The sequence below is a fragment of the Rhinoderma darwinii genome, chromosome 2 (assembly GCF_050947455.1).
Source record: "Rhinoderma darwinii isolate aRhiDar2 chromosome 2, aRhiDar2.hap1, whole genome shotgun sequence".
Taxonomy (NCBI): Eukaryota; Metazoa; Chordata; class Amphibia; order Anura; family Rhinodermatidae; genus Rhinoderma; species Rhinoderma darwinii.
Genome location: NC_134688.1, coordinates 459,520,610 through 459,533,186, shown reverse-complemented (window position 1 = coordinate 459,533,186; position 12,577 = coordinate 459,520,610). Strand labels below are relative to the sequence as shown.

Genomic DNA, 12,577 nt, shown 5'->3' with positions numbered 1-12,577 from the left:
GCCGATAATGAGCAGTGCCCACCCCGAGATGACCCCAGTTTTGACCGTTTATATAAACTGAGACCCCTATTAGACCATTTCAGTGCCCGGTTTGCCCAAGCATACACCCCCGAGAAGTGTATTTCCATTGATGAGTCCCTGGTACATTTTAAAGGGAGGCTTCAATTCCGCCAATACCTGCCAAGTAAGAGGGCAAGGTATGGCGTGAAGTTGTATAAGCTGTGCGAGAGTGCATCAGGGTATACATATAAATTCAGGATATATGAAGGGAAGGACAGCAGTATTCAGCCCCCAGAATGCCCCCCCTTACTGGGAATTAACGCAAAAATTGTGTGGGATTTGGTGCACCCACTGCTGGACCAGGGTTACCACCTCTACCTGGATAATTTTTATACCAGCGTCCCGCTCTTCAAGTGCCTCGCTTCCAGAAGGACTGCGGCATGCGGCACTGCTAGAAAAAATCTTAGAGGCCTCCCTAAAACACTGCTTGGGCAAACACTCAGAAGGGGTGAGAGCAGGGCACATTCTAGTAGCAACATATTGTGTGTCAAGTACAAGGACAAGAGAGATGTCCTTGTATTGACAACAATACATGGCCACACCAGTACCCATGTACCTGTACGAGGTACCAGTACAGAGACCCCCAAACCAGATTGCATCCTGGACTACAATAGGTACATGGGAGGGGTGGACTTGTCAGATCAAGTCCTGAAGCCCTACAGCGCTACGCGGAAATCGAGGGTGTGGTATAAGAAGCTGGCCGTGCACATCATACAGATGGCATTGTACAATGTGTACGTGCTACGTCGATGTGCAGGCCAGAGGGGAACTTTCCTGGAATTTCAAGAGGTGGTTATAAAGAACCTAATTTTTGGCGACCAGGAAGGAGGGGCACCCAGTACTTCTGGAAGCGAGGCCACACGCATCGTACCAGGGCAACACTTTCCAGGAGAAGTTCCCCAAACTGGCAAGAAGGGAAAAAGTCAAAAGAGGTGCAAAGTGTGCTATAAGAGGGGGATAAGGAAGGACACAACATACCAATGCGACACGTGTCCCGAAAAACCAGGGCTCTGTATGAAAGATTGTTTTAAAATTTACCATACATCCATTGATTTTTAATTTACCCTGATGCACTCCGCACAGCTTATCCCCCTCATCTTTCCCTTTTGAGCCCTGCCATGTGCCCAAGCAGCAAATAACAGCCACATGTAGGGTATTGCCGTACCCGGGAGAACCCACATTACAATTTATGGGGTGTATGTCTCCGGTGGCACATGCTGGGCACAATATATCGGACACTGAAATGGCATATATGTATAGGAAATTGCAAATCTCACTTTGCACCATCTACTGCGCATTACCTTTTACACAATAACTGTTGGGTCAAAATGCTCACTACACTCTAGATGAATGTCTTAAGGGGTGTAGTTTTTAAAATGGGGTCACTTCTCGGGGGTTTCAACTGTACTGGTACCTCAGGGGTTCTGCCTACATGACTTAGCACCAGAAAAGCTCCAGTAGGCTAAATGGTGGTCCTTCCCTTCTGAGCCCTGTCGTGTGCCCAGGCAGCTAATAACAGCCACATGTAGGGTATTGCCGTACCCGGGAGAACCCACATTACAATTTATGGGGTGTATGTCTCCAGTGGCACATGCTGGGCACAATATATCAGACACTGAAATGGCATATATGCATAGGAAATTGCAAATCTCACTTTGCACCATCTGCTGCGCATTACCTTTTACACAATAACTGTGGGGTCAAAATGCTCACTACACCACTAGATGAATGTCTTAAGGGGTGTAGTTTTTAAAATGGGGTCACTTCTCGGGGGTTTCAACTGTACTGGTACCTCAGGGGTTCTGCCTACATGACTTAGCACCAGAAAAGCTCCAGTAGGCTAAATGGTGGTCCTTCCCTTCTGAGCCCTGTCGTGTGCCCAGGCAGCTAATAACAGCCACATGTAGGGTATTGCCGTACCCGGGAGAACCCACATTACAATTTATGGGGTGTATGTCTCCAGTGGCACATGCTGGGCACAATATATCAGACACTGAAATGGCATATATGCATAGGAAATTGCAAATCTCACTTTGCACCATCTGCTGCGCATTACCTTTTACACAATAACTGTGGGGTCAAAATGCTCACTACACCACTAGATGAATGTCTTAAGGGGTGTAGTTTTTAAAATGGGGTCACTTCTCGGGGGTTTCAACTGTACTGGTACCTCAGGGGTTCTGCCTACATGACTTAGCACCAGAAAAGCTCCAGTAGGCTAAATGGTGGTCCTTCCCTTCTGAGCCCTGTCGTGTGCCCAGGCAGCTAATAACAGCCACATGTAGGGTATTGCCGTACCCGGGAGAACCCACATTACAATTTATGGGGTGTATGTCTCCAGTGGCACATGCTGGGCACAATATATCAGACACTGAAATGGCATATATGCATAGGAAATTGCAAATCTCACTTTGCACCATCTGCTGCGCATTACCTTTTACACAATAACTGTGGGGTCAAAATGCTCACTACACCACTAGATGAATGTCTTAAGGGGTGTAGTTTTTAAAATGGGGTCACTTCTCGGGGGTTTCAACTGTACTGGTACCTCAGGGGTTCTGCCTACATGACTTAGCACCAGAAAAGCTCCAGTAGGCTAAATGGTGGTCCTTCCCTTCTGAGCCCTGTCGTGTGCCCAGGCAGCTAATAACAGCCACATGTAGGGTATTGCCGTACCCGGGAGAACCCACATTACAATTTATGGGGTGTATGTCTCCAGTGGCACATGCTGGGCACAATATATCAGACACTGAAATGGCATATATGCATAGGAAATTGCAAATCTCACTTTGCACCATCTGCTGCGCATTACCTTTTACACAATAACTGTGGGGTCAAAATGCTCACTACACCACTAGATGAATGTCTTAAGGGGTGTAGTTTTTAAAATGGGGTCACTTCTCGGGGGTTTCAACTGTACTGGTACCTCAGGGGTTCTGCCTACATGACTTAGCACCAGAAAAGCTCCAGTAGGCTAAATGGTGGTCCTTCCCTTCTGAGCCCTGTCGTGTGCCCAGGCAGCTAATAACAGCCACATGTAGGGTATTGCCGTACCCGGGAGAACCCACATTACAATTTATGGGGTGTATGTCTCCAGTGGCACATGCTGGGCACAATATATCAGACACTGAAATGGCATATATGCATAGGAAATTGCAAATCTCACTTTGCACCATCTGCTGCGCATTACCTTTTACACAATAACTGTGGGGTCAAAATGCTCACTACACCACTAGATGAATGTCTTAAGGGGTGTAGTTTTTAAAATGGGGTCACTTCTCGGGGGTTTCAACTGTACTGGTACCTCAGGGGTTCTGCCTACATGACTTAGCACCAGAAAAGCTCCAGTAGGCTAAATGGTGGTCCTTCCCTTCTGAGCCCTGTCGTGTGCCCAGGCAGCTAATAACAGCCACATGTAGGGTATTGCCGTACCCGGGAGAACCCACATTACAATTTATGGGGTGTATGTCTCCAGTGGCACATGCTGGGCACAATATATCAGACACTGAAATGGCATATATGCATAGGAAATTGCAAATCTCACTTTGCACCATCTGCTGCGCATTACCTTTTACACAATAACTGTGGGGTCAAAATGCTCACTACACCACTAGATGAATGTCTTAAGGGGTGTAGTTTTTAAAATGGGGTCACTTCTCGGGGGTTTCAACTGTACTGGTACCTCAGGGGTTCTGCCTACATGACTTAGCACCAGAAAAGCTCCAGTAGGCTAAATGGTGGTCCTTCCCTTCTGAGCCCTGTCGTGTGCCCAGGCAGCTAATAACAGCCACATGTAGGGTATTGCCGTACCCGGGAGAACCCACATTACAATTTATGGGGTGTATGTCTCCAGTGGCACATGCTGGGCACAATATATCAGACACTGAAATGGCATATATGCATAGGAAATTGCAAATCTCACTTTGCACCATCTGCTGCGCATTACCTTTTACACAATAACTGTGGGGTCAAAATGCTCACTACACCACTAGATGAATGTCTTAAGGGGTGTAGTTTTTAAAATGGGGTCACTTCTCGGGGGTTTCAACTGTACTGGTACCTCAGGGGTTCTGCCTACATGACTTAGCACCAGAAAAGCTCCAGTAGGCTAAATGGTGGTCCTTCCCTTCTGAGCCCTGTCGTGTGCCCAGGCAGCTAATAACAGCCACATGTAGGGTATTGCCGTACCCGGGAGAACCCACATTACAATTTATGGGGTGTATGTCTCCAGTGGCACATGCTGGGCACAATATATCAGACACTGAAATGGCATATATGCATAGGAAATTGCAAATCTCACTTTGCACCATCTGCTGCGCATTACCTTTTACACAATAACTGTGGGGTCAAAATGCTCACTACACCACTAGATGAATGTCTTAAGGGGTGTAGTTTTTAAAATGGGGTCACTTCTCGGGGGTTTTAACTGTACTGGTACCTCAGGGGCTTCTGCATACATGACTTAGCACAAGAAAAGCTCCAGTAGGCCAAATGGTGGTCCTTTCCTTCTGAGTCCTGCCATGGGCCCAAACATCAGTTTATCACCACAAATGGGGTATTGCCGCACTCAGGACAAATTGGGCAACAAAATGGGGTGTTTTATTCCTTGTGAAAATAAGAAATTTTGAACAAAAATTACATCTTAATGGAAAAAAATATCATTTTTTTAATTCACAGCCCAATTCAAATAGGTGCTGTGAAAAAACGGTGTGGTCAAAATGATAACAACAACCATAAATGAATTCCTTGAGGGGTCTAGTTTCCAAAATGGGGTCACTTCTGGTGGGTTTCCATTGCTTTCATACCTCAACACCTCTTCAAACCTGGCATGCTGCCTAAAATATATTCTAATAAAAAAGAGGCCTCAAAATGCACTAGGTGCTCCTTTGTTTCTGAGGCTTGTGTTTTATTCCACGAGCGCACTAGAGCCACATGTGGGACATTTCTAAAAACTGCAGAATCTGGACAATACATATTTAGTAGTATTTCTCTGGTAAAATCTTCTGTGTTACAGAAAAAAATGGAATAATATTGAAATTCAGCAAGAAAAATGAAATTTGCAAATTTCACCTCCACATTGCTTTAATTCCTGTGAAATGCCTGAAGGGTTAAAAAACTTTCTAAATGCTGTTTTGAATACTTTGAGGGGTCTAGTTTTTAAAATGGGGTGTTTTATGGGGGTTTCTAATACATAGGCCCCTCAAAGCCACTTCAGAACTCAAGAGGTACCTTAAAAAAAAGGCTTTTGAAATTTTCTTAAAAATATGAGAAATTGCTGTTTATGTTCTAAGCCTTGTAACGTCCAAGAAAAATAAAAGAATGTTAAAAAAACGATGCCAATCTAAAGTAGACATATGGGAAATGTGAACTAGTAACTATTTGGGGTGGTATAACCGTCTGTTTTACAAGCAGATGCATTTAAATTCTGAAAAATGCAATTTTTTCAAAATTTTCTCTAAATTTTGCAATTTTTCACCAATAAACACTGAATATATCGACCAAATTTTACCACGAACATGAAGCCCAAAGTGTCACGAGAAAACAATCTCAGAATCGCTTGGATAGGTTTAAGCATTCCGACGTTATTACCACATAAAGTGAAATATGTCAGATTTGAAAAATGGGCTCTGAGCCTTAAGGCCCAAACTAGGCTGCGTCCTTAAGGGGTTAACAACCCAGATTCCAACCTTTCCAGGCTGTGTCCTGCATGGTGGCCCACTGATCAGGTAATAGGGCACTGCACAAGTGTCCAGGTAATTAGAGGGCCCAGAAACCAGGACCTCTGAATCCCATCTAAGAATTATATCATACCACAAGACACCACAAGGGGGAGCCTACTGCATACAGATTTACACAGCTCATACAGAGTCCAAAGAGGTAAGGAGTCCGTGACCATTCTTACCAGGGGGTACAGACAATTCTTAGTCCGTCTCTGAAGAGGCCAGTGGTCTCTAGTGCAGTGAACAGACAAAACCGGACATATAAAAACAACATTGAGATAACACTACACACATTTTTATATTTTTACATGGACACTACCAAGCTTACCAGAATTTGAGATCTTTCCGTTGTTGGCAGTGCCTGCATTTCCCGGGGCAACAAGAACCTGCTTGACGTGGGCAGACTGTGCCAGTTTCCAGGCTAAAGCATGTTCTCTGGCTCCACTACCAATCACAAGAACCGTTTCAGCCATCTCTGCCCGAAACAAACAAAAAATGGACAACGTGAGTCACAAGGGAGACAGGAGGGTGACGGGTTAACTGAAATGGAGGGACGGGCCACGTGCAATTTTACTTGTTTGCACCAGATGTGCCACACGGGTAACACATGCATATATCAGGCTACAGACCAGAGCGTGCCAAGCATAAATAAATCATCAATATACCGGAACCACCAAGATCTGCACTCAGGGGGTAAAATATAAGAGTGCGTCTACGTGTGCCGGTGGTGACTCTGCAGATAGCGTGATGCCACAATCATATTGCTTTATTTACAGAAAGTTGTGGCAAAACTAGAACATGCGAATATTCCCTAAGCCAATGGCAACAAAACCTATGGTGGATACATTGCAGCAAACTGTAGAAACTGCGGCTCTGATAGGCCAAATATCATTGACAGCTTCAAGAAAAAAAAAAACCTTGACAGAACACAAAGTGTTAATATGGCCTTATACAATAGTCAACCATGAGGCATAGAAAGAACTGGAGATAGTTATATGTATGGAGTTCTCCTTTAAATTGCAGCTCCTATTACCTGCACGTATATATCTACGGTAGGAGAAGATTAAAGGAGAACTCCATACAAGCATAACCTATGAATACAATGCATGTATAATATACATAGTACATGACCATATAGATATTATTATATATATAATATAGCCATACAGGTGTAGTCTTACCTCCCAGCTCTGTACCCAGCAGTGAGATCTGTACGGCAGCCCCTCGTGTGAATGAGTGACCACAACTAACTGCACCGGCAGCTTATACACTGAATACAATGTAACAGCTCATTGGCGCTCCACCACACTGCCCCCTGCTGGCCGGAAGTTTAATAACATCGACTATATAGAAGCAGGCGCTCACCCGCGATTTACTACAGTTGCCCGCTGGGGTGTGACGTGTGTTAATGTGGCGGCCGATGTCCCTGCTTTAGTAGAGCCGCTTGTATTACACAGCAGTGCACTCACCGGGCACCGGGACGACAGGACTGACCCACGTGTTCTGCACAGGACCCACGGGGGAGAGGATGACACATGAGTCCCACAAGCTGCACTGATATGCGCGTTTCTAGCGCCACCTGCTGGTCGGAAGACTTTATTGCATAACCAAAAGTTTAGGTTTTGGAGATTTGGACAGAAATTCAAAAGTGATGATTCTGCAGGCGACCACCATCAGTCACTGCTCCTCAAATAAAAAATATATACTAGTCCTTCTCAATGAATTAGAATATCATAGAAAAGTTTATTTATTTCAGTAATTCAATTCAAAAAGTGAAACTCATATATTATATAGATTCATTACACACAGAGTGATCTATTTCCAGCATTTCTTTCTTTTAATGTTGATGATTATGGCAAACAATAAGGGGATGTTCACAAGGTTTACCTTTGGCCATTTTTCAGGCCGTAAACTGACGAAAAACAACCAAAAAATTGGAAGCAGAACGCAGCCAAACATCTGCCCATTGATTGCAATGAGAAAACGGCGTTCTGTTCCGACAGGCCGTTTTTTTTACGCGCCACTTCATGCTTCCCTCTGCTGACAGCTTTATGGAGATGCCGATTTCATTTTCCAGCAGGACTTGGCACCTGCCCACACTGCCAATAGTACCAATACCTGGTGTAATAACCACAGTATCACTGCGCCTGATTGGCCAGCAAACTCACCTGACCTAAATCCCATAAAGAATCTATAGGGTATTGTCAAGAGGAAGATGAGACCCCAGACCCAACAATGCAGACGAGTTGAAGGCCGATATATAAGCAACCTGGGCTTCCATAACACCTCAGCAGTGCCATAGACTGATCGTCTCCATGCCACGCCGCATTGAGAACACCTCAGCAGTGCCACAGGCTAATCACCGCCTTGCCACACCACAGTGATAACACCTCAGCAGTGCCACAGGCTGATCGTCTCCATGCCACGCCGCATTGATAACACCTCAGCAGTGCCACAGGCTGATCGCCTCCATGCCACGCCGCATTGATAACACCTCAGCAGTGCCACAGGCTGATCGCCTCCATGCCACGCCGCATTGATAACACCTCAGCAGTGCCACAGGCTGATCGCCTCCATGCCACGCCGCATTGATAACACCTCAGCAGTGCCACAGGCTGATCGCCTCCATGCCACGCCGCATTGATAACACGTCAGCAGTGCCACAGGCTGATCGCCTCCATGCCACGCCGCATTGATAACACCTCAGCAGTGCCACAGGCCGATCACCTCCATGCCACGCCGCATTGATAACACCTCAGCAGTGCCACAGGCTGATCGCCTCCATGCCACGCCGCATTGATAACCCCTCAGCAGTGCCACAGGCTGGTCGCCTCCATGCCACGCCGCATCGATAACACGTCAGCAGTGCCACAGGATGATCGCCTCCATGTCACGCCGCATTGATAACACCTCAGCAGTGACACGGGCTGATCGCCTCCACGCCACGCCACATTGATAACACATCAGCAGTGCCACAGGCTGATCGCCTCCATACCACGCCGCATTGATAACCCCTCAGCAGTGCCACAGGCTGATCGCCTCCATGCCACGCCGCAGTGATAACCCCTCAGCAGTGCCACAGGCTGATGACCTCCATGCCACGCCGCATTGATAACCCCTCAGCAGTGCCACAGGCTGATCGCCTCCATGCCACACCGCATTGATAACACCTCAGCAGTGCCACAGGCTGATCGCCTCCATGCCACACCGCATTGATAACACCTCAGCAGTGCCACAGGCTGATCGCCTCCGAGCCACGCCACATTGATACCACCTCAGCAGTGCCACAGGCTGATCGCCTCCATGCCACGCCGCATTGATAACACCTCAGCAGTGCCACAGGCTGATCGCCTCCATGCCACGCCGCATTGATAACCCCTCAGCAGTGCCACTGGCTGATCGCCTCCATGCCACGCCGCATTGATGCAGTAATTCATGCAGAGTCGGAGCCCCGACCAAGTATTGAGGGTAGATACTGGACATACTTTTCAGTAGGCCAACATTTCTGTATTAAAAATCATTTTTGAAAATGGGCTTATATAATATTCACATTTTCTGAGACACTAAATTTTGGGTTTTCATTAACTGTTGCCATAATCATCAACATTAAAAGAAAAAAATGCTGGAAATAGATCCCTCTGTGTGTAATGTTGTTGAATTGTACATGGTGGTTTTTTTTTAGGTCATGAACTCTGCGACAGGATGGTAAAATTCTTTCTTTTTAGGCATTTCTCCCATAGACTAGAAAAACGCCAAAATAAAACCACCATAAAAACTGCACTAGAAAGGCTTGTAAAAAATTTGTGTGTGTGTGCGTGCGTAGGCCTTAGGCCCTGTTTACACTACAGAATTTACACGCTGTTTTCGATGCATTTTCTGCGCTGGAATCAGTGTGAATTCAGTTGGTAACAAGGCTCTCATTAATGTCAATGGGAAACCGTCCTGTTATTCAGACCGGGCAGAATTTTCAGCAGGCAGAATAGCACACCACTTTCCTGAAAATAAAAAGTGACATGTCACTTCTTTACACTGTTTTTCAAGGCGTATTCCACCGCAAAAACAGCATCGAAAGCCACTAACAGAAATCTGAAAGTCAGCCTCAGATTTCTGCCGCATAATATCGGCAGAACACACATCAGATTTTTTCCACTGCTAGATTCACACGAACGAGTGCCAACTTGGATGTGAAAAATGGCCAACTTTCACGTCCGAGTTGCACCCGTGCGGATCCCGTTTTTTTACGGATCCCCATAGACTTGAGTTTATCAAGGGATCCGTGAAAACAGAAGATAATAGGACATATTCTATTTTTCAACTGAGCCTTCACGCTGTCCATTGAGATACATGCGTGCAGCAACCACGAGGAAGAGCTTCCCAGGAGGATGGGAGCAGTAGTGAAGTGCACGGTGTATGGCCTGAGGTATCTGTAGGAATCTCTACCTCTCCTCCCTCGCTCCTTTTCGGGCTGGCACAGTGACAGGGGGGCTGCACTATGGATGATGGTGGTGATAGTCTTTTCCCCCGTAGCAACTCCCGTGATGGTGGTAGTAGTATGTGTGCGCCTGGCAAGGTGGTATGTGGGGTGCCCTTGATGTTATGCAGTGCAGGGACCAGACGACACAGGAGATTTGAATAACTCACGTTTACTGAAAAACTTTATACAGTCTTCCAAAATGGAGGCACGTTATCTTCTGTCCACTTCAACAGTTGAGGGGAAGAAGGGACCAGTGGGTGACCAATGAGGGTTTCAATTGTCCAGCTATATCTAGAAATCATTCACTTTTCCAGCAGCGTGTGTAATAAATGAACTCACTTTTCTCAGTGATGAGGGTTGTAGTTGAGTGACTTGATAGACACTTCTTATATTAATTGTGGCGTGCGGCAGAACCGGTAACAGCGCCAGCAGGAGTTCTGAGGCCCAATATTATATAGACTTCTCCTCAGAAACAGACAGACAGCTTTTCAGCTAAATAATACTTGCTGTGGTGATGATAGAGATGATATGCTGGTTACAATCTCCTTACTGTTCCTCCTCTTGCATTGGGCTGCAGGTGCTGAGACCTGTTGCCAGTTGAAAGGATTGTATTAATCTGCTGTGTCAGAGCAGCTAGCAGACATGTCTGTCTCCTCACAGACACGACTCGACTCCCCTGTGTAGACTGTGAGACAGAGTCAGAGTGAGGCTCTAGGGCTGTAGCCAGGCTCCACCCCCTTTTCAAACAATGCTAGATGTACAATGCACCCTCTAGTGGCTCCCCACTGATACCTTCATCCTACTCTTCAGCTGGTGAACAGCACACTGTGTGAAAAATAATAAAGACATGTAAAACACATACAATGCATGACATACAAATAACAGGGAACCAGAAGGGTATCTTCTGGGATGCTGCATACTCCCGGACTTAAGACAAGACGTCCTCGTCGTTTTCTTGGATATGAACAGCCTAAAAGATGTAAAAAGGGTTAACATGAAATGCAAACATCTTAATAACATTGTATTCCTGTATTCTTGACTCTCGAAGGGGGAATAGGGGCGAAGATTTCTTCTGTAACAGTTGGAAGATGAGGGGCAGAAGTCTCAAGTCAAGATGAGCGGCAGTGTCCAACAGTTTATGGCACTTAGGATATGAGGGGCTCTGGTACGTCAGAGTCTATGGGGATATTCCCTCTTGAACGTAACAAGGGTTGGTAGGCTTCGGCCTAACTTGGATAGGAATAAATGAAGAAATGAAGAAGGGGCTCTAGAACATAAGAGTCTTTCTTGTTCCCTACTTGCAATTATATTCAATCCCTATAGCGAACTGGTTTCACTCCTTTAGTGGTTCTCTCTGATCTCCTGACAGGTTCAGGTACAACAACAGCAGGTACATGATGTGATCTGTCCTCTGTGTGAGTTGTAGACACTGTAGGTGTAGGATCAGGTGCAAGGAATGACAAAATTGGGGTAAACCACCAACTCAGTGGGTTCTTTATGTCCAAGTGTTGCTCTTGAGTTGAGGACTCAGTAGTTGTTGCTTCAATAGCTTCAGTTACTTCTGGTAGATCAATTGCAACTGGTTCTTCAATTGATATTTCCTGTTCAATGGTAGGCAACTGTTGATCTTGTAGGCACAGTTTAAGCCTGTTACGGTGGACAATTTGCGGTTGTTTACCATCTCTTTGGATCTCATAGATATCTGTTCCTTGGTATGGGACAGCCTTGATGGTATAAGGGATTCTTTCCCACTTAGTGTCCAATTTGCTGGTTCTTTGAAAGTTTTTCAACCAGACAAGGTCTCCAACTTGAAAGGGTTTAGCATTAGCATGTTGGTCATAATCCTGTTGTTGCTTCTTTCTCGCTTCTTCCATCCTGGCTTCAACAATTTCATTTGCATCAGCCATGCGTCTTTGGTGTTCACTCACCCACTCTGTGGTTGGTAGAGGGTTCAAGTCATCTGGAACGGACACATTCAATGAAATGTCTGAAGCCAGCTTTCCTTGTCTTCCGAACAATAGGAAGTATGGGGTGTAACCTGTGGAGGCTTGCATAGTGTTGTTGTAGATGTACACCAACTCAGGCAAATTATTTGGCCAGACAGCTCTCTGATGAGGCGGTAAAGTTCTGAGCATCTCAATCAGAATCTGGTTCATCTTCTCACACAACCCATTTCCTTGGGGATGGTAAGCGGTTGTTCTTAGTTTCTTACAGTTGTACAGCTGACAAAGTTCCTGAAATAGTTGGGATTCAAATGCAGAACCTCTATCTGTCAAGATCTTCTCAGGACAGCCATAGGTTAGAAGGAAAGTTTTTAGGAAGA

At 45.7% G+C, this 12,577-nt stretch overlaps 1 protein-coding gene across 3 annotated transcripts in view; it reads right to left on the bottom strand.

The window, feature by feature from the left end:
• GART (phosphoribosylglycinamide formyltransferase, phosphoribosylglycinamide synthetase, phosphoribosylaminoimidazole synthetase) overlaps positions 1–7,318 on the bottom strand; it is a 58,516-nt gene extending 51,198 nt beyond the window's left edge. The window contains exons 1-2 of one of the 3 annotated variants that reach the window (XM_075854568.1): positions 7,250–7,318; positions 6,109–6,255 (exon numbers count right to left, since the gene is read on the bottom strand). In XM_075854568.1, coding sequence (XP_075710683.1) covers positions 6,109–6,253 — 145 coding nt within the window. In that variant the 5' untranslated portion in view covers positions 6,254–6,255; positions 7,250–7,318. Of the gene's footprint in view, positions 1–6,108; positions 6,256–6,961; positions 7,227–7,249 lie in introns of those variants that run through there. The other 2 variants (XM_075854569.1, XM_075854567.1) reach the window with 2 other exon arrangements.
• Positions 7,319–12,577: the final 5,259 nt, after the last annotated feature.